The 22349-nt window shown below is 45.7% G+C and overlaps 1 protein-coding gene across 2 annotated transcripts in view; it reads right to left on the bottom strand.

Annotated features, from left to right (window-relative positions):
* Positions 1–22349, bottom strand: part of LOC138520888 (transmembrane domain-containing protein TMIGD3-like) — a 66793-nt gene that overhangs the window by 14077 nt on the left and 30367 nt on the right. Inside the window, exons 3-5 of one of the 2 annotated variants that reach the window (XM_069633300.1) lie at positions 16986–17042; positions 12638–12662; positions 6903–7024 (exon numbers count right to left, since the gene is read on the bottom strand). In XM_069633300.1, the coding sequence (XP_069489401.1) occupies positions 6903–7024; positions 12638–12662; positions 16986–17042 (204 nt within the window). The remainder of the gene's footprint in view (positions 1–6902; positions 7025–12637; positions 12663–16985; positions 17043–22349) is intronic. The other variant, XM_069633301.1, reaches the window with a different exon arrangement.

Here is a 22349-nt window from a genome sequence, read left to right on the forward strand (position 1 = left end):
GCAGCGGGGAAGATTAGAGGCTTGTGTGGGTTCCGGTCTGTACTTGAATAACAGGCAGTGCTGACCGTAGGACAGAGGTGCAGTGGTGCATTTGTGTGGGAAGGGTGGGCACCAGTACTCCCGGGCACAGGCTCTGTAGTTCATAACTGCAGAGTGCTGCTTCTAACTCTCAAAACGCGGAAGATGCCCCTATATATATATATATATATATACACACACACACACACACACACACACACACACACGTCACATATGTATCATGTTATGGTGGTGTTAACCCTCTATGTATGGTGCCCACACTTTCGATGAACTCAGAGATGCAGTTCTGCCTTCACATACACTAGGCTAAGGGTCTGCAGCCTGCAGCTATCCAGATGTTTTGGACTACAACTCCCATGATCCTACCCCATTTATTTTGCTGGCTGTGGCTGATGGAAGCCCTGGTCCAAAACTACTGGAGAGCCAAAGATTCCAGACGACTGCCCTAGACCCTGCCAGGCATGTAGAAGCAGCATTTTGGTGGCCCCAACGTGTGCGATGTGGGGGTGCACCTTACTCTCAGTATGTGCTTGTCCGAGTGATGGACACTGTGCTTTTGAGCTTAGGCAAAACAAATTTGACCATAGTCATTTGTTGAGTGGAGCGAGTATCCACAACTATCTCTCAGTTTTCTGATATTTTGTGGCACTTTCTGAAGCTACTGGTCAACATGGGCGGGCGCAGGGCTTATATTCCTTCGTGCTATGTCCTCAAATACTAAGAAAGGGGCTTTTCCCCAGCCTGGGAGTGCTTACACTCCCCAATTTTCCAGATGTGGGGAAATAGAAGAGAATGGTCGAGAAATCAGAGAATTGATTGTATGGCAGTCAGTCCTCACCTGCGGAGCTTTTTGAGGGCGTAGAGACTGTTTTAGATGTTAATCGGGTTGGGACTTGCAGTGCCACAGAACGTTCCACTTATCACCATACCTGTGACTGAAGTGACTCACATGTGACACCACAGGGGTGCCGGAATGGAGAGGGGGTTCAAAGCTCCCCTAAAAGATCTTTCCTAGATTGCGACATGGTTCGGCCCCAACTTCCAAAGATTTGTGGGCAATGTTTACCCACGTATTATTCCGGGTCGTGGGCTTTGTCCGAGGTCAAGAAGTGAAGGATTGTGGCTGTTGCATTAATAACTTAATAAGGGGGGTTAAGGCAGCTATAGGGGAAATGTGTTGATGTGGGTATTGAAGCCCCAAAAGGTATTTTGTGTGCTGGTGAAATCCAGGGATTAGACTATCCAAAGCGCAAGGATCCTGTCATCCGCATCCTATGAGTGCCATATAGTATGGTCCTTCTTGGGAAGAGGCGTCCAATCAGTGGGCCTCATTATGAGTGTGGCGGAAAGGCAACAACGGCGCCGGTAGTGCTAACGGCGCTGTTGTTACCTCTACACCACACTACGAGTTCTGCTTGCGGGTGCCGGACTACACGCCTGGTCTGACCAGGCGTGCAAACCGGCACCCGCGAGCCGAACTCATGATTGCACCGGCACCGTTATAAACGGTGCCGGTGCAACCATGCCCTGTGGGGCAGAATGGGGATCGGGAGGCCGGCCATAACGGCACCCATGAATGGGCAATTACCAGGTCCGCCAAACTCGGCATGACCCGGTTACTGGTGGTGCAAGGAAAGGAAGAGAAGCTTGAAGGTCCAGCTTCTCTGTGGTGCTGGTCCAAGGAAAGGAAGAGAAGCTTGAAGGTCCAGCTTCTGAGAGGTGCTGGTGCAAGGAAAGGAAGAGAAGCTTGAAGGTCCAGCTTCTCTGAGGTGCTGGTCCAAGGAAAGGAAGAGAAGCTTGAAGGTCCAGCTTCTCCGAGGTGCTGGTGCAAGGAAAGGAAGAGAAGATTGAAGGTCCAGCTTCTGAGAGGTGCTGGTGCAAGGAATGGAAGAGAAGCTTGAAGGTCCAGCTTCTCTGAGGTGCTCGTCCAAGGAAAGGAAGAGAAGCTCGAAGGTCCAGCTTCTCCGAGGTGCTGGTGCACGGAAAGGAAGAGAAGCTTGAAGGTCCAGCTTCCTCGTGGTGCTGGTGCAAGGAAAGGAAGAGAAGCCTGAAGGTCCAGCTTCCCCGTGGTGCTAGTGCAAGGAAAGGATGAGAAGCTTGAAGGTCCAGCTTCCCCGAGGTGCTGGTGCAAGGAAAGGAAGAGAAGCTTGAAGGTCCAGCTTCCCGAGGTGCTGGTGTAAGGAAAGGAAGAGAAGCCTGAAGGTCCAGCTTCTCCAAGGTGCTAGTGCAAGGAAAGGAAGAGAAGCCTGAAGGTCCAGCTTCTCCAAGGTGCTGGTGCAAGGAAAGGAAGAGAGGCCTGAAGGTCCAGCTTCTCCAAGGTGCTGGTGCAAGGCTGGTGCAAGGAAAGGAAGAGAAGCTTGAAGGTCCAGCTTCTCCAACTTCTCCAAGGTGCTGGTGGAGGCACGTTATAGGGTTCAGCTCTGGGGCGGTTGAGGCAAGTGCTAGAGGACCTGTAAAATATCTTTCTACATGCCCTTTTGGGAATCGGGATGGACACCCAAACGGTGGTTTTGATTATGAAAACATGTGTGTGTCGCGTTGTCGTAGAGGACTTTCTTGAGACCACCCTCTACAGAGAAGCAACGCTGGACATAATGACGGTTCACTAGGAGTGGAATGTGGCGGGCAGGATCGTATGAAAATTGGACTTAAATCCTACTGGGCCTGATCAACCCAGACAATACCCTAGGCAGAATTGCAAGACCATGTATCCGTGCTATAAAATAGACCTAAACCAAGTCTGCAAGGGAGCGCTGTCAGCTTGTTCACACTGCATAAATGCGGAGGTTGAAATTGCCTCTACGATTCCAGAATTACCTTGGCTCGGTCGTACATTCAAATCTAGAGGACGCTATAACCAATAAGCTTTTGCTATTAGCAGATGTGGGCATCTCTGCACAGGCAGCCCCTAATAAATGTTGTCTAAACGCGTGGCCAGGGAAATATGCAAAACACTACAGAATTAATTCCCCTATGTCGGCTTCATTGCAAGCTGAGGACGGAGAGGCTGCTCTTTAACGTCAGCAGGTGCAGAGAACTAGGGAGTCAATGTACCTCATTACGTGTTTCATTGTATTTCTGAAAATATACTGGCAAGTAGGTTTACCATTATCCCCACATTGTCCGGTGGATTTATCGGCAAATGGTCCTGTGGATTTAACCCCATGTGGTCTGGTGGATTTATCCCCATGTGGCGCGGTGGATTTACTGCCAAATGGTCTGGTGGATTTATCCCCATGTGGTGCGGTGGATTTTCTGCCAAATGGTCTGGTGGATTTATCCCAACGTGGTCCGGTGGATTTATCCCAACGTGGTCCGGTGGATTTATCCCCATGTGGTTTGGTGGATTTATCCCCACATGTTCCGGTGGATTTATCCCCATGTGGTCTGGTGGATTGATCCCCACGTGGTCCAGTGGATTTATCCCCACATGGTTCGGTGGATTTATCCCCATGTGGTCTGGTGGATTTGTCCCTGCCTGGTTCGGTGGATTTATCCCCACGTGGCCTGGTGGATTTATCCCCATGCGGTCTGGTGGATTTATCCCCATGTGGTCCGGTGGATTTATGCCCACATGGTTCGGTGGATTTATACGCATGTGGTCTGGTGGATTTATCCCTGCCTGGTTCAGTGGATTTATCCCCACGTGGCCCGGTGGATTTATCCCTACGTGGTCCAGTAGATTTATCCCCACATGGTCTGGTGGATTTAACCCCACGTGGTCCGGTGGGTTTATCCCCACGTGGCCTGGTGGATTTATTTACTGCAGGATTATGACGGGGTAAGAGCGATGCTAGTCTCCACTCATGTGGTCTATATGACTGTTTCAGGGATTTGGAAGAGCTATTGTGGGCGGTAATTCATCTCACGGTAATTACTCGGGTTTTCGTGAGTAAAGAGGGGCAGAAGCCTGCTTCCAAGAACTGGAGGTATCACCTCCACTTTACCACTACATTTATAATTTAGCAGTGCAGAAAATTGGTGGAAAATTGGCAGTATCTGAATTAGTGCCACTTTTCTGGCAATTTCTACTGCATGCCCAAACCTGGAATGAGGCCCAGCGCTCCTTGCTCCCCTGGTTGTATATTTAGCGCCACTGCTCTTGTGCTGAGTCTGGACCCCGCAGGAATGAGTCTTACAAATGGTGGGTCACCAGATGGGCCATGGTGGCGGGTCACCAGATGGGCCATGGTGGCTGGTCACCACATGGGCCATGGAGGTGGGTCACCAGATGGGCCATGGTGGCGGGTCACCAGATGGGCCATGGTGGCAGGTCAGCACATGGGCCATGGTGGTGGGTCACCAGATGGGCCATGGTGGTGGGTCACCAGATGGGCCATGGTGGCGGGTCACCAGATGGGCCCTGGTGGAGGGTCACCATATGGGCCCTGGTGGAGGGTCACCACATGGGCCATGGTGGCGGGTCACCACATGGGACTGGTGGAGGGTCACCACATGGGACTGGTGGAGGGTCACCACATGGGTCCTGGTGGAGGGTCACCACATGGGCCATGGTGGAGGGTCACCACATGGGCCATGGTGGTGGGCCTGGTCCAGGTGGCCTCAGAAAATCAAAGACCAACATTGCTATAATTCTTTCTAATATATCATTCAGCACGTCAAAGTTGCATGTTCTAACTATGCAAAGCTGATAGCACTGAATGATTTATTTTTCAAATAAATGAAACATTGTTTTGTTATTATCCAAATAATTTGCCTGGTGTTATTCTCCTGGGGTCGGATTGCAACTTTGGAAGCAGGTACAGTCACAACTATGCCAATTCTGCCCCAGCCCAACCAGACCCTTGTAAGTACCCTCTATCAGTAATTAATCCCCCCATTTAATATTGCCCTCCTCAATTGCACCAAAGGGATGACACAGAACATGCAACATGCTCGACCTCATCCCTGCCAGCCTTTCCAAAGCACTGCTGGGATAAGAAACATCTAGCCTTTGAAATTATACATTTCAATGCTGCTCATTTTATTAGCATAGGAAAGATGATAGGGCAGGACAGGCACAGCTGTCAGAGCTTGCAGCCCCCCTCCCACCCCCTCATGGAATCTGTTATTTTACTATTATCCAGAGCTCAATAGAACCCCTAAGGCCGATAAACAAAGGATCAGGGCAATCTGAGCAGTTTGCACGTCTGCTCACTTCTGTGCACTAGAATTGTGTGCCTCGTGTGCAAATTGCACAGGTAAAGTGGCCCCCAGTGCTGCCTTCCTTTTGTGAATCAGCGCCAGAGAATCCTTGAGCTGGAGACTACGTGGGAAAAAGCAGCAACCTGTGGCAGAGGTGGCCGAAAGTGAACTCATAATGCCCTCATGTGTCTCATCAAGCACCCCACGGAGTGGGCAGGAACGGCCCCCTTGCCCCTACAAGTCTCGAGGAATCTAACCCCAAAACACGTCATCATCTTTGGGGAAGTTCCTGAACGCCTCCGACCGCTTCCTCAATTTGACAGTGTGCTGCGTTTCCGGCCAGTCTGGGCCTGGTTTCGCAAAAAGCCTTTTGTGAAACCATCACGCGGAAGTGACCTTTGTTTTCGGTGGGTGGGTAGTTTCTGGGCCCAGGCCAGTGCACACATTATACACCGCCCATCTCCTCGTGCGACCCTAGCCTGAGCGTCTGACCCAAGCCAAAACAGAGACCTGGCGCCTTCCCCATTGTCTGGGAAATGCACAGTCGGATTGATTAGGTGCCTGCCCACCCTGTTCCGAGCACTATCAGTTTTATTTTCCAAGACAAGGGTGTTGCCCCTGAGCTATCCTCCCAGCCAGACCTGCAATGTTTGTATCCAGGAGTCATGTGCCTAGTCGTTGAATGGTTAACTGAACATGCACCACAGTAAGACTTGGACAACAAAAACAAAAAAAACATCTTTTGGGTGATCAACTTAGTCTGGGCCAAGGTCAGACTTTGGGCATTAAAACATTGCCAGGGGACAAATAACACTGTGATAGAAATGTGTCCAGCATTTGCAAATCATAATTTGTGATCACTCAGGAGAGTCTGTGGTGAACCTGGGGGGCGGGTGGGGGGGAGAGGAGGGCACTTGCTTGGAGACAGTTAGGGTTGGTGGACCAGCAACATTTGGCTAAAAAGGCTACAAATGATCAGATCTGCCAAGTCAACTAGCCAACAATGCCTTGTTTGGCTGGTCTCCCAGCAACTTGCCTGTTACCCCATAGACTGTTGCGAGCTGGTCCCCTTCACCACCCAGCCCAAGTGCCCATCCTTTGGGGGCCGCATCAGAAGAGCACATGTTCTGTACATAAGGACGTCTTCCTTCAGCACCGCTCGGGTGCCCCCATGGTCCTCTACCTGCTCATAAAAAATTCGGCACACTTGCAGATATTCGCCAAAAAAATGATATTTGCTGAAAATATAACCATGTGATGTCATTGCCCAATCAATGATACATGTGTTAAGTTGTCTATGAGGGCCTTTGAGTTGACTGCCCGCAGCTTAAGGAAACTAGGTCCAAGGTTCACCTTCACCCTAAAGACTTCCTTGTTGCAGTTAGTGATGTTGTCTTTTCTTTGCCGATCTCTCTGAATCTGTTTTGTTTCGGAATCCTTGGTCCGCACGCACATCCTCAGGGATCGGCTATGGGGAGTCTTCCTACAGTTCCTTGTTTCTCACATGGACAAGTGACCTTTCTCTGATAGGGCGGCCCACTTTCTAAGACACTCCTTCAATAGTGTAACAGCGTCAATGTATGGTTGCTCTTTTTTGGCGGGGGTATCTACTCTTCTATTTGACATGCACTAAATCCACCTAGAAGTTAGACGATCTCATCTACTTGCTTACTTATACCCTCACCCACGCACTACGTCTGGGTTTTCTCAGTACTCACCGATTGTGTTCTTCCTTCTTAGGTTTCGTCCTACCGTCACGGCCACCACAAGAATTAGGACTGCAAGGCACAGCAGTGGAATCAAAATGTAATATATCGGGGTCTGCGTACCACCACCATGACTAGGAAAGAAAAGAGCAGACATTAACTGCACTCATCGCGTACGGTCATCAGTGTGTGCGCGCGCGCGCGCGCGCATCGTGTTATCCTATGAAAGGGTTCCCCAACCCAGCTGGGGTTGTTGTATCTACACCCCTCTCCTCTCCTCTACAGGACTATCCAGTTCACTCTCAATCACCCAACTTTCCCCCTCAGCATCACTCATCCAACACTCTCCACTGCCGTAGGATGCTAACGCACAGGATAGTGGAATAGTTGGGTTAGATGGACCCGCATTGGGTTCAGTTCCACAGTTATATAGTGAACTGTTTGGTCTGAAAATGTTATTGTCATGTCAACAGGTAGATAGATAGATAGATAGATAGACATATAGATAGATAGATAGATAGATAGATAGATAGATAGATAGATAGATAGATAGATAGATAGATAGATAGATGGATAGATAGATAGATGGGGGAGGTGAATGCAGGAACGAGACAAATAGGGAAAGGGGGTGGCCAGGACAGGGAAGGAATATGAGGGACCCACCCCTTTATAAGAAATAAGAAAACGCTTTATAGCAAAGGTAAAATTGCTATGAAGAAAACGGTTACCTTGAAAAATTAGGGATATGAAAAACTAAACAATTGGCTGTAATTTCTTGGCAGGCCAGGGTAATGGACCAGCTTGGAGTTGACAGGCATAGACCAGTCATGTAATATGCCGTGGCAGGTACACAGAACGGTATCCAATGATTTTATCGCTGGTGAAAACATCGAGGGTGACTCGATATTTTTTTTGAAGGCACTATCCAACACTTTCCCCAAATATTCTAGGACTGGAGTGTGTTTATATAATTCCACCAGTCCTATAATATGTTGGGAAGGGTGTTTAGTTCCTTAAAAAAAAATGGGGGGGTCATTCATGGATTATTTGCGCCGAAAAAAACGGGATTTGTGTGCCATTCTGGCCGCAAATACCCATTTATTAAACAGAGATTTGCGGGCAGAATGGCGCACAAATCCCGTTTTTTTTCTGCGCAAATAATCCATGAATTAGTCTCATGGTGTCACACTCGATGCTTTCACCCACGATATCACAGGTAACCCACAGACTCAACACTCAGGTAATTATAAACCATATATAAACAGCACAATGAAGACTGTTTCGTTTTAGCAGTGTGTTCCTTATATCACTAAAAAAGAGGCCTAGGTGTTTTTACACTACATGGTATAGTATGGTTTTGTTTAGTTATATAGCGCCTATACACAAGCGTTTCAAAGCGCTCAAGGAGGGTGGGAACACAGGGAAAATACAACAGTCGCTCAGAGCCCTTGAAAATCTGATACGATAATAGTCTGCACATGCAGAGCAAGTGCATAACACACATTTAACAGTATGGGGAATAGCGGACATTAGTTCTGCAGTTGAAATAATCAACTTTCCTAGATAATCACTCCACAAGAAATAGGCCATTTTTAACCAATTGAAGTGTCGAGTTCTACTCTGCACCTGCCCGTGGACAAGGAACAGAGTCTACCTGTTTTTGGTCTTGATGTGATGGGCATCATTGCTAGTTCAGAGGGGCAGTAGAAAAGTGCAGTAGAAAAGTGGTGGCAGCTGCGTCACCACCAATTAATCGGGCGGTAACGGAAATACTGCCACTTTAACGTCACAGCTCAATTCCGAGTTTAGCGGTAAAGTGGAGGATTGCCTTGTAGCAAAATGCTGGAGGCATACCTTCACTTTCCCTCCATAAATCTGCAGATTTATTGTGCGGTATTAGCACTCACGATAAAGCCACCAATACCCCCTACGGGCTCCTATGGACTCAAGAAATGGGGGTTGTAATGTAATGTAATTTGTCAAATGTATAGCTCTTTTCCCATTGCTATTGCCTCAAAGCGTTGCATGTCCCAGGGGGACCAAAGTTGAAGGTATGGGAAATGTATCAAAGGTGTTTAGAATGCGTGTGTATTTTAGCCCATGCAAAGGTGGGTGGTGGTGGCCAAGTACCTCCTAGCTACCCATATCGAGCTGGCATATGGATGGGTGCTTTGAGGTTGTCTGGAGTGTATACAAGTGCAGGACCGAATTTCTGTCGTGGGGGATAGCTGCATTCTAGTGGCAGAGGTTCTGTGTGATGCGTCCTTGAGAGTGGTGCATGATAGCAGATGCTTGCGGGTGGGGGGCCGTGCCGTCGGCTATCTTCCATCAACATGCAGTGCTGAAAGGATGCCTCTATATGGAAGAGTATATCTAGGAATATCCTCAGCTTTTCATTTTTATTATGAAAAATTAGATACTTTATGAGAATTTGCAGGAATCCCCCAGGATCTTTTTGACATTGTTTGATTTTTTTTAAATTAAAAACGATTTTTTATGATTAAAGAGTTGCACTCATGATTAATAATAGTCGCAGCACTAAATCTTGTCGGAGGAATTGAATACGGAAGTTGATTATTTCATGCAAGAACTAATCTTGGTCGAAGAGAATACAGGTGTCTTGTTGGTGAGACTATTAACACATTGATAGCACCAATTCAGCCCCCAATGTGCGCTTCACATATTGGGGGTCATTACGACCTGGGTGCAAAGGGATACCGGGCACCGGTAATGACACCGGTGCCGGTAATCCCTTTGCGCCCTATTCTGAGGTCCCTTAGCGGGTCCCTCCCTTAACGCCTGGTTTTACCAGGCGTTATGGGCGGGACCCGTTAAGGGATACCGGGGTCAATAACGGTACCACAATTTGCGCTACCGTATTGACGCCTTCCCCCTTCCCATTGAGCCCTATGGGGGTTCAAATGGGAATGGGGAATGACTTTTCAAGTGGGGACTTACCGGTCTTGCAAAGGTCGGAATAGACCGGTAAATCCCCATACCACCAAGTCGGTGGTGGTACCGGTATTGGTGCTAGTCATGGCGCTAGTAGCGCCATGACTAGCACCAACCTCAGAATGATGGCCATTGTGTGGAACACTTCCACGCAGTACAGAGGTTTTGACTTGGATTGGCTAGTTAGAAGGGGTACCGTGACCCACTCACGGGCCATTGGTGGCATGGAGGGATGTTCTAGTGCTTTGCCGCCTGCTGCCCATCTCTGCCATCCCTTGAACGTATGTCAGTGGCTGACATTATGGGTCATGCATCCCCAGTCAAGGATCCACAGCGGTATCTCAGCTGCTTACGGAAGCTGCCAGCAGAGCAGATTACCCAGTGACATTGTGCTAGATTATGTTACTATGCACTGAATCCTTGTCCGAGTGGTATTGTGCAACCGCCGGGGGGGTCACCCGACGTTAGTCTGCTGGGCAGAATAGCACGGGCAAGTGTGAAGTATGAGAGAGGGGAGCGGGGAAGGGGAGGGGGAGTAAGGCAGGGCTATATGCTTGTATTAGTATAGATGCTTGTTGGTCCATTAATTATGGACTATCTTTGAGAGAGTGGCGACAGAGAAGAGTATGTGGTTTTACCAGATCTTGGTGTTGCAAAGGATCACCCAGGAGAAACCTGGCTCTTAAGACATTGATTTCACCCCGGTTGATAACACAAAGAAGTATAAGATTGAGCAATATTAAGCGGGGCACCTGGATTTAATAGGCAGTGTGACACAAATGGTAGGAGCCCACATGAGACGGGGATCCAGGTAGAGTATGAAAAGAAAAACCCAAACCAGGAAAGCCTAGCCTGGTGGACAACCATTACTAAATAACAATAACTGTTCAGTTGTGCAAGGACTACACAGCTCAATCAATGATCGACATAACAGAATAATGCTTAGTCTTCAGTGTAGAACACCTTCGGCTTCTCCATCAACAGCATGAACATCCTCCAAGAGGAACAATTCGGAGCAATGTTGCACTGAGTTTAGGACCCAGTTGGGGACAATCTGAGCCTAGACACTTGTGACCACCATACGCAAGAGCTAGGCTCAGTGAAATGCGGTGAGATCAAGGCCGTTCTATGAAAAGAGGCCCATTGTTTGCCGGCTTGACCTTATTGGCATGGTAGAGCTGGAGTTGTTCACAAATATATGGTTGTAGGTCAAAGGATTGAATCAAAAGGACCGAAAATCACTTTTTTTCCTATACGGAAACCCAAAAGAAAATGTACATTAAAAAAAAAAATTCGACCCTTTTCTTTTAGGTCCTATTGACCCTATTGCAATCGATCCTTTTGCATTCGATCCTTTGACCGGATTATACCACAGATTCCACATCAGTGAGGGGAGGGGGTTTGAAAAACATACAGTGTTCCCATGAGACGATCAGAGGCAATTTCACTCAATGATTAATCAAAAAGGTAGGGAAACCGATCACATAACAGAACTTTTGGTCTTCAGATAGACACACACTCTCCTATGCACAGGTCCTACCTGGAATGAGAGTTACTACCAGCATCCTATCAAAACAAAGCTCGGCTCTCCACGAACCCACCAAAAGTGGTAACCAACCAAAGGAAGCCATGGGAGAAACTCTGGCGATTGATACATTCTGAGAACTACCACTTCTGATGAGATATTTAGACAAAGGTCTGGGAGCCCCTCTACCGAGAAAGAACATGGCCAAATAAACAAATGAACTGCTCTATGGGTAGGCACCCATTCAGGAGTATCATGAACACCAAGAACACGCCTTCTGTTCTCTCCAGATGAATGCCCATCTTCAAAGGAGTGGTGAGGTGGAAAAGGAGTGGCCAGACTCTGAAGACGCATAATTCCCCCCTCCATTCGGGCCACCGAACCCCAAAATACAATTTCATTACACAGATTCAGCGACAACTTTAACAAATACACACTAACCGTTAACACTGGGCATTGTTGACTCAACTGGAAAGAATAGACAGATCCAGACATAAACAATAAAGAACAATGGACTCCTTTCCTTGGGTAAGTTGTAGTTGAAGTGAGAGGGGGAAGTTGCAGTGTGAGTGAGACAGATAAGTTGCAGGTGGGGCATAACATGTACGTTCAAGTAGGAAGGAGACTTTTGAAGTTGCTGTAGGAATGAGATATGTAGGATGGCTGCAGTATGCAAGAGACAGACATGTTGCAGAAGGACTTTGGCAAGCCAAAGAATCACAGAGGCCCGCCCACCGCATCATCTGTTCTCAAAGGAATGGTTGCCACTCATGGAACTTTCATGCAACTGTGGATAGCATGCACACACATGCACATGCGCGCGCGCGCGTCCACAGGAAGGATTGCACACCTGCACACGCACCTACAGACGCACACACATGCACGCAAACAGACACACTTACAAAGGACTGATTAAACCCCTACACACACAATCACAGAAACACACCCACACACACAAATGCACGCAGACACCCACACACTTACAAAGGAGTGACCATACGCCTGCACACACACACACACCCACACACACATGCATGCAGACACACACTTACAGTGGAGTGATCGTTCGCCTGCACACACCCAGGCATACACAATCACAGAAACACACCGTCAAAGACACACACATGCTTGCACATAGACATGGATAAAGGATCGAACACACAACATTCCACATTCTATTTCAGTGCTAGATGCATGTGTTTGCAAAGGTTGCAGTGAGCATAACCAGTTATCAAACATGAACGCCAAGAATGGAATTAGACACACTTACCCATTCTTGCCAGCCCCTGGGTTCTCTGTAAACACACAATAGATTTGATTGAAAAGTACATTTAGACTTTCTAAGTAGTAGTTGCTTTCTGTGCAAATCACAATCGAGTATGCGTTTCCTGTTCACCTACATGGTTTTAGAGCATCCTGCAAAACCCCTGACACAAACCACTGGTGATATGTGTACACCCCAACACTTTCTTGCTTCTTGGGCTAAAAATACACAACAAGGCAGGTTCACCAGGATGTTCTTGGTAGTACCACTGACTTACTCCTGCCTTACTCCTGAGGGAGACTATTTGATTCACATAGGAGCTTCCAGGAGTTGTGTTATTATGTTATGGTATTGTGATTGATATTGTGCACTGCTGCCATTGTCATGGGCTCCAGGAACTCTGGCGGATCTGAAAAAGGAAGGAGGGCTGGAGGGGTCGAGGGGGGCGGGGGCGAGGGCAAACGTGCAAGAGAGCTTTGTTGTGCTGTTGGTAATTTTAGTTTTGAAAAAACTGTCACTGTGTGCTGGCTTTGCTTTTAGGAGTGGCTCTGACTTACTCCTGTCATACTCCTGGAAAAGAGGAAAGTAAGTGAGTATTAAGCCAGGGCTATTATCAGCAACTTTTTGTAAATGGAACAGTCTCTCTCTTCAGGAGTAATTACGATTTACACCTCATAGCTTCTAAGAGAAGTAGTCCGAAAATGTTTAAAAATAGTTTCATCCTGCCCCCTCCAGCTTCTCATGCCTACACTTCATCTCGCTTCTACTCCTTTAGTAGTAACTAGTGTACAGGCTTGAGTACACGGGCCAAAGTGCAGGTTTTCATTGACACAGTAGGACTGCTACATATCCTAAGGCAACAGCTCCCTCTAGCGGTGATCACAGGCAAAACAATGCGAATCGGCATTGTCTCTATATATCCGAAGGCAACAGCTCCCTCTAGTGGTAACAACAGGTAAAGCTATGCAAATTGGTATTGTGCCTCTATATCCTTAGGCAACAGCTCCCTCTAGTGGTGACAACAGCCGAAACTTTGCAAATTGGCATTGTCTCGATATATCCTTAGGCCACAGCTCCCTCTAGCAGTCACAACAGCCAAAGCTATGCGAATTGGCATTATCTCTCTATATCCTTAGGCAACAGCTCCCTCTAGCGGTGACAACAGCCGAAACTTTGCAAATTGGCATTGTCTCGATATATCCTTAGGCCACAGCTCCCTATAACAGTCACAACAGCCGAAGCTATGCGAATTGGCATGTCCCTATATATCTTAATTCAATAGCTCCCTCTCACGGTGACAACAGGAAAAGCTATGCAAATTGGCATTGTCTCTATGTATCCTAAGGCAACAGCTCCCTCTAGTGGTGACAATAGGCGAAGCTATGGCATCAGACAAACATAACGGGACAAACATATATCTGGTCTTTTGTTATATTGTTAGATATGTAATTGCAAGTGTTGAAATACATACATTGGTTGACAGGATTATAATACAGCAGTGTGGGATTAAGTTATACTGATTAACCAGTTTACTATAAGCACATATTAAGTTAAAAAACTATGTTTAAAGAACTTGTGATTCTGTGTTAAGTTATGTTCCTTTTATACCGCACCTAATAACTACTGTTTCGGTCTAAGAGCGCCTGTATTTAACCTTAATAATTGTTTATTCAGCACCTATGCAAAAAATGACAGCCCGTCCCCATATTAAAGAGGTGATAAAGTGCTTGGAAAGTAGACGCAGCTCTCCAGCGTTTTACAGCACCCTCCATTTAAGCTATTTTAGAAATAGGGTGCTGGGTTGCTGTTTATCAAGGGCAATGGGATTTTGGCTGGCAAGCATGATGATGTAAGAGTTACATTTTTCTGTATTAATCTTGGATTTTTTTAACCACTAATGTCGTCTGCAGCATTTCAGAGCATTTCCTTGTATGGTAGATACTTCCAAGATAAAACGGTGGACTGTTGCTTTATCATCAGTAGCGACTTTTTGATTGGCTGATGGGTTTATTATTGGGTGCAGGTGTTCGTTAGATCAGGAAGCTATGCTGGTACCAGCAAGAACTGTGAGCATTTCGATTACAGGGGTCTGCAACAAGCAGCTTTCCAGATGTTCTGGACTACATCTCCCATAATCCCTCACCATTGACTTTGTTGGATCGGGCCGATAGGAGTTGTAGTCCAACACATGTTGAGAGCTCACGGTTGCAGATGACTGATTCAGAAAAAGGCAGCAAACGTCTAAAATCAAACACCATAAGAAACTGGACATTGTAAGGCCTTTTAAGGCTGGTCTTTCAATGCCAGCAAGGCCCTCTCCTTGCAGTGAGCGCCTCAAGCCTGCTTGGGTAGAGGCATTTGATTGGTCTCAAGCAATGCCCAGAAGAGGCTCTCAATTCCACCAATGGCCAGGTCTACACTGAAGCGTGCCGGAGTCAACACCCTTAATTTTATTTTTATTTATTTTATTTATTACATTTGATTATACGCCCAAACCCTGGGGTATCATGGCATAGGTTACAGTAATAGCAGTAATGCTTTCTGCTTACAGGGCAAAAGAGATGTCAGGTGATAACAACAATGGCATGATAGTTACAGAGCATGATAGGTTAACAACAGTGTACACTTACAGTTAATCAGTAAAACATATAGTTGTAACTAAAGCTTGTGAGATGGATATGTTAGAATTTATTGAATAACCAGGTTTTTAGAGGTTCTTGAAGAGAGTGTGGGAGGGCTAGTTGCCTATGTTAGAGGAGAGTGACTTCCAGATGCCGGGTGCTGCTACAGGGAAGCTGGCCCCTCCTGTTCTTGAGTTCTTGAAACAGGGAATGATTAAGACGGTGAACCTCTGCCGGCGTCTTCACTGAGCTCAGTTCCCTGGATGTGACCTCTGCTGTTATCACTAGGAGTGGGCCTTTGCACATTGTCCCGGTAGATATTTTGCACTACAACTCCCACGAAAATACTGGAGGATCATGGGTGTCGTTGTCCTACACATCTGGAGAGCCACAGTTTGCTGACAACCGCAGTAGGGTCTGCTCGAAGGCTCTTGGGAATTGATGCGGAAGAGTGGTAAGCAGGTCTCTGGACAGGATACACAATGCCTCCATTTCAAAGTAACAAGACGTTTGCAATACTGATTTTCCATTTAACAATGCACGGCATTCTGGGGGTTGTGGTCTTTATCAACGTGTGATTAATAATTTGGACCTGAATGCTGCATACTTATGATTTGTAAATGTAAGGCAAGGGATTGAAAAAGTTGTGTCCTTTGCATTGTAAGATTGAAAATAATGCATCTGCTTTCTCAAAACCCATATTGTGAGGCCCTATATGTTACTTAAATTCAACAAAGCTAATTCTCTTGAAGTTGTTGGTGCAAGGAGAGGCATTCCCCACTGTGAAAGAATGTGGAGGTACTGTGGTGATTCCAAAATTGAAACTAGCACCTGCTATTCGAATGTGCACGCATGGAAAAAATAAGTTTCCCCTTTCTTATGATGTACACAAATGCTGCTAGGGGTATGGACTCGCAAATGCTATGGGAGGAATTTCTGCAAGGCAATGGCTGTAATCTGATATTTTCATGATTACATTTAGTATTGATATATTTGCAATCCTGGAGGATTCATAATTTTCATTTTGGGCCTTAACCTAATTTTCTATTTATGATTCCTTCTAATGTAAACATGTTGCTAGGTGTTAGTTTAGCTGTTAGTGCTAGCATTTTCATTAATTGTGTTATGTGTAAATGGATGGGTAATGCATATCAAGTCTATTTTAGACTATATGGCCCTTATTACAAGTTTGCTGGTATCCCGCTGGTAATACCGGCACGATACCGGCAAACTGACTTACCGTTTTTGCCACCTGCTATCTCGGTATTACAGGGATATAACAGGTGGCAGAAAAGGCGGTAAATCCCCACTCCATTGAGTCCCACAGAACTCTATCGAGGGGATTGCCGGTGTTACTGGCAGCGGTATTGCCAGCGCTGGTAATTCCATCTGTTTTTCTTCCAGTGGGAGCTGATTTACCTGCAGCTCTTGGCTGGAGGTAAATCAGGTAACCCCCACCGGCAAACCTGTGGTTTGGCGGTGTGGAAAAAGTGCTGGTACCAGATTAACAAGCACTTTTACCAGCACTTTTACTGCACGGCCGAACTTGTAATGACCCTGTATGTATAATTATTAATTTGAAAATGGTTGGGGTAAATTGCAGGTGACAATACTGTTCAGTAGGGGAGTCTGGGTGAAGGTCTGGATGGACGTATGGCCAAAATATGGGAGTGACAGACAGACATTCTTACCTTTCTCTCCCATCACCCACTTTGGCACATGCCAGAACTTACCCGGTCCAATCTGGTGCTGTTCTTTTGCCGGCTTAATCCCTGTCTGTGCTGCACCCCCTGAAAGTCATTAAATTCGTCTTTTAATACGTTCAACATACGCTAAGGAAATAACGCGCATGTGCCACGTCTCACCTACATCCATGGCTTACTTTTCTAATCATTCGTGCATTTTCACCTTTCAGTCACATGTGAAAGGGAAGGATAGCTAAATACTGCTAGTCCGGTACAGTCAACCCATGTACTAATAATATAGCGCCTCATGTGGGACACCTCTGCTTTCTAGCCTCCCTGACACTGAAAACATACCCTTCCTGAACTCCTGGTTTCCCTTCTACGCGTCCAATGCAAATAGAAAGGACTCGGATGTCCTATTGGCATACTCCCGGAGATGGGGTTTCATCCATAAACACGTTACTATTAGCTATCCTGACTTACTCCTCATTTAGACCTAGTAAATCAGGAGTAAGTCAGAATGGTATCCAGTGATTGCAACGAATTTAAAGCATCGAGAAAAATGCATCGAGAAAAATGCATCGAAGAAAACAATCAAATGCATTTTTTTCAAAGGTAAAGGTTTTATTTTTATTATAATGGGTTTTAAGGGTTAAAACAACGGGGGTTGGGAGTGACCCCCTATTAAAAAAAATGCATTGAATGCTTTTTTTTAGGTGCTAAGGCATTCGATGCTTTGGCATTCGATGCAATCACTATCAACCGTCAGAATTACGTATGGTACCTAATTTGTAACTTGCATAGTGTGGTGCCAACTTGTGTTTTGCTATTGTGGTATTGCTCTCATTGTACCCAGAATTGTTATCTACCTCAATACATGTACATGTACGCGCATCATTTCTCATGTATCTTATGAGAAAACTAAAAGTGTTGAATGTATTGGTGATGTCTCTTCCATATGAAGAATTGAGAAGAGTGCTTGCTTTTCTGTTTACATATCTTTATGATATAACAACAATCACTGTGCAATTTGGAATTACTGACTTTCTATCATTTATCTTTGTATCTTCGAGTGATTAATGTTTTTTTTCTGTGCAAAAATTGAAAAAACATATTAAGGGGTTATTTCTGAACTTGATAAGAGTGACTGGGTTATTCATCAGTGAGACTGAGGACTTGTGATCATTCTTACCCCATATATCACCCTTGTAATACACGTGAATACAAAGTCGGGGTAAGAAAAGGTTTTTCTAAAACATATGAAGCAGAGCTTGGTTAAGAAATGTGGACATTGCTTTTCTTTTCACTCCAGTATTGCTGTGCGTGCCCCAGAATCCATAGCACTGTTGGGATTTCTAAGGGCACGCCGCAGTAAATGTGGTATCTATAGGATCCAGGGTCTGTTGGGCTGCTCCTACAGCAGATCAGATGTCTTCAACCAGATTTCGATTCTGTGAAATATTGACACTGATGGATCATGCCTTGAAAAACAAACAAGTACAACCTGACAAAGGTCCAGCCGCAGTGAGGTTCTGTAATGTTAGTGAACGTATAATCGCACCGTGACCAGCATTATGACCTCATGGCTTTAGAAATATCATTTGGTGGCGGGGAGGTGAGGGTTCTTAAAGACCATTTTAAAGGGCAAGACAATGTCCTTAGAACCCTTCAGAAAGGCAGACAGTTCTGGGTGTCTTCATGTTTCATGGGAGAGAGTTCCAGAGCATATGAGCTTTGTGAGAAAAGCAGTCATCACACATTCAGGCTTGCATGAATCCTCGGCACGGTTACTATTACTGGATCGGAATGATCTACTTGGTTCTACTAGGATTGGATAAAAGCTGAAATTAGTTTGCACATAGACTTATGTACAATACAAAGACATTGGGCCTCATTCCGAGGCTGTAGGTAAGGGTTAACGGTCACCGTTAATGACAATGGTGACCGTTAACACTTACCACCATATTCCGAGTTCCCTTTTGCGGGTTGGCATTTAACGCCTGCTTTTAGCAGGCGTTAAAAATCCAACCCGTAAAGGGACCTTGGAGTAAATTACGGCACCGTAATTTACGGTGCCGTAATTTACTCCTTCCCCATTCCCATTGAGCCCTATGGGGGCAGGAATGGGGATGGGGAACCGGTATGGTGAATGGGGAATTACCGGTCCCTCCAACCTTGGAATGGACCGGTAATTACTCCATTCACCATGCCGGATTTCCATGGAGTAAATAGCTCCATGGTTGCTTACCATGGTGCTATTTACTCCATGGATAGCGCCAGCCTCGGAATGAGGCCCATTGCAACTTAATATGTTTTTTCGATAGATAGCCAGAGCTCATCATCAGTGAAATCGTTGTTATGAGAAACAACATTCTTTAATTGATTTTCATACGACGTAACTTAAACTTTTGGAAGCACAGGACGATCCTATCACATTCAAGGTCTGAATACATCATCTCCTCTCCCGCGGCCAAACCCTCCCCATCGCCCTCTCCTAGCCCTTCTCCCCTGGCCCTGTAACTCCCTAAGACTTTATTTCCCAGCCCACCACTCCAAACAGCTCATCCTGTCTCCAACCATTAAGCCCATATTTTTTTATGTTTATCTGTCGATAGATATCAGTCGAGATTGTTTTATGTGTGTCGAGAAGCAGGTAGAAACGCTTTGCAGTTACTGCAGTTTTGGATTCCTGAATTCAGGGTCTCACGGATAAATGTCCTTGGAATAATCCATTCGGGATGGTACGAGAGCTGTCACTCCTTCCGTTGATAATCCTGTGTCAGATATCAGAAGAGATTTCAAGATTGAACGAGCAGGAAGAATCCAATGTAGTGAAAGGATTACATTGGTTTTCATGGGAAGGTTCACCAACGAGAAAAGGTCCCAAGATGTTTAATTACATGGAGTGGTTGCGGACATGTGCCAAGTGAGTTGGCCAGATTAAATAAGGACGGAGGAGCCTGTCACTAACATTTCTGCTTTTACTCATTACAGACTGTACTTTGACCATGAAATTGTCAAAGATAATGGGATTGGCGATTTATGTCTTGGCAGACATCTAACCAAATATTTGTGGGTTGTCAGTATAGTTCAGCAATTCGAGGCCAAAGATCAAATCAGTTTTGTCAGTGGACACATAGAATATATATTACCACATTTCTTCACAGGGCTTGGTTAAGTAGAGCAAAATTGATATTCTGAGGATGCCGAAGTCATATATTTTTTTTTAAGAAGGATTATTTTCAATCAATTGCTGATATCACTTTCCTTTTTTACATGTTTCTTTTATATGATTGATAGTATTTAATGATGGTTGGTATCTGTTATTTGTGACCTATATTTTTTATTAATTTGTAACAAATATAGTGATACTTTTATGGTACGTATTGCCGAAAAAAGCTTGTTTTGAATATTACACAACCACGGTGGTGGCTGTGTAGTTATGGTTAAGTTGCTGTTTCCATAGGAAGAGCACTTTTTGGGTGGCTTATAACTTCGCTCCCCCTGGACGAAACCTTACCAAACTTTGCAAAAAATGTATATGGCCCACTCTGAATTTATGTGCAAAGTTCGGTGAGGTTTGGTCCAGGGGGGGGAAAAGTTATAGGGGGGGTCCCAAAACTTTTTTCCCATAGACTGAATGGGGGAAAAACTTTGCGCACACCTACAGCCCAAACCGCTGGACGGATTTTCACCAAATGTGCGGCAGGAGCAGGGGCTTGGTCCCAAAAGCGTGCGTTTGTAAATTTGGTGAAAATCCGTTCAGTAGTTTTCTTTAAAACGATCAAAAAGTAGGTCTAAAACAATTAGTGATATATATGTCCACTCCACGGAGACACTTCCCTGTTCGCTCCGCAACATGTCCGCCGATTGGCTGGAGTGAGGCTTGATGTGCCTCAGATTGTTCCGCTGCGCTCGCCATCTTGGATCCGCCGACAGCGTGGCAGCGAACAGAGGTGAAATGCAGTTTTGGGGAGTATTTTGGTGTGCAGGAGTGCTTGGGGAGGTTTATGGAGTAAGAGATGGGTGAAATACTGTATTGGTTTAGGTGGTTGGTGCTAATGATGTATTCGCCATGCCTGCGCTATTCGGCATGTTCGTAATTACTGAAAATGAGTGGTGCCCTAAGGATAGTATTCTAGTCCGTGCTGTGCGCAGGCAAGTTGAAACTGTTCTCAGGACATGCGTGGTGTCAGCAGACATTAAAATTGATATATGCTGCAGTTCACATTTTTTAATCTATGGGTGTGATACTGAGTTATAAGCCACCATGGGTGTGATATGTTGCGGTGGTTGTCGCCAGGGCCTAGAGTCTTGGGTGCATGGCCGCAGGCCTTAGGCCATAGGCCATACACCCAAGACTCTAGGCCCTGGCCACAACCACCACAGCATATCAAACCCATAGATCACCCATAGATCACACCCATAGAATCGAATATCTATCAGGTGGTTGTGGGGCGAAAGCCATGCACCCAAGACCAAAGTTATAAGTACTGAATTTATAAGCCACAATGGGTGTGATATGCTGCAGTGGTTGTGGCCAGGACCTAGAGTCTTGGGTGCATGCCCGAATGGGCAAAGGCCATGCACTCAAGACTGAAGTTATATGCACTGAAGTTATAAGTCACCATGGGTGCCTTAGAACTTTGCTGTCCCTGGATGAATTGTCACCAAACTTTGAAGAAAGTGTGATATGGGTGGGCCCATATAGACAGTTCAAATGTTTGATTCTATGGGTGTGATCTATGGGTGTGATATGCTGTGGTGGTTTTGGCCAGACCATAGAGTCTTGGGTGCATGGCCAAAGGCCATGCACCCAAGACCGAAGTTATAAGCACTGAAGTTATAAGCCAGCATGGGTGTGATGTGCTGCGGTGGTTGTGGGTGTGATATGCTGCGGTGGTTGTGGCCAGGGCTTAGAGTCTTGGGTGCATGGCCGCAGGCCGTAGGCCATAGGCTATACAACCAAAACCCTTAGGTTTTAAGGGCATTATTTTGCTCCTGTTTTTATAAGATTCTGAAGGACTCTGTGGCGGAACATACTATATCAAGATTTATAGGAGCAGTTTTAGCAGTAGTGGTAGCCGAATTCTTGTTAAGCATTTTTTGTTTTGTTTTACATTTTGATAGAGGAGGCAAAGTTTCTGTACTAGAAGCTTGTTTTGTTTCGCTAAATGACTGCATTAGCTATTTTGTTTGAACGTTTTGTACAAACTCTGGTAGAGATGGATGCTTATTTTGGACACTTTTATTTTCATTTGCTCTATTTCTGCGTTGCTTTCCACGGACTTGCTTTTTGGTAGGCATTCTTTGGGGTCTGTTGAAAAAAAGAAGGTATGGGTTGGTCTGTTTTGCAATGTATGTGTGCTGTGTGCATGAGTTTATGAGTTTGACAGGAAAGATAGTGTGTGA

This window comes from Ambystoma mexicanum, chromosome 13, assembly GCF_040938575.1.
Source record: "Ambystoma mexicanum isolate Mex_15411 chromosome 13, UKY_AmexF1_1, whole genome shotgun sequence".
NCBI classification, from domain to species: Eukaryota; Metazoa; Chordata; class Amphibia; order Caudata; family Ambystomatidae; genus Ambystoma; species Ambystoma mexicanum.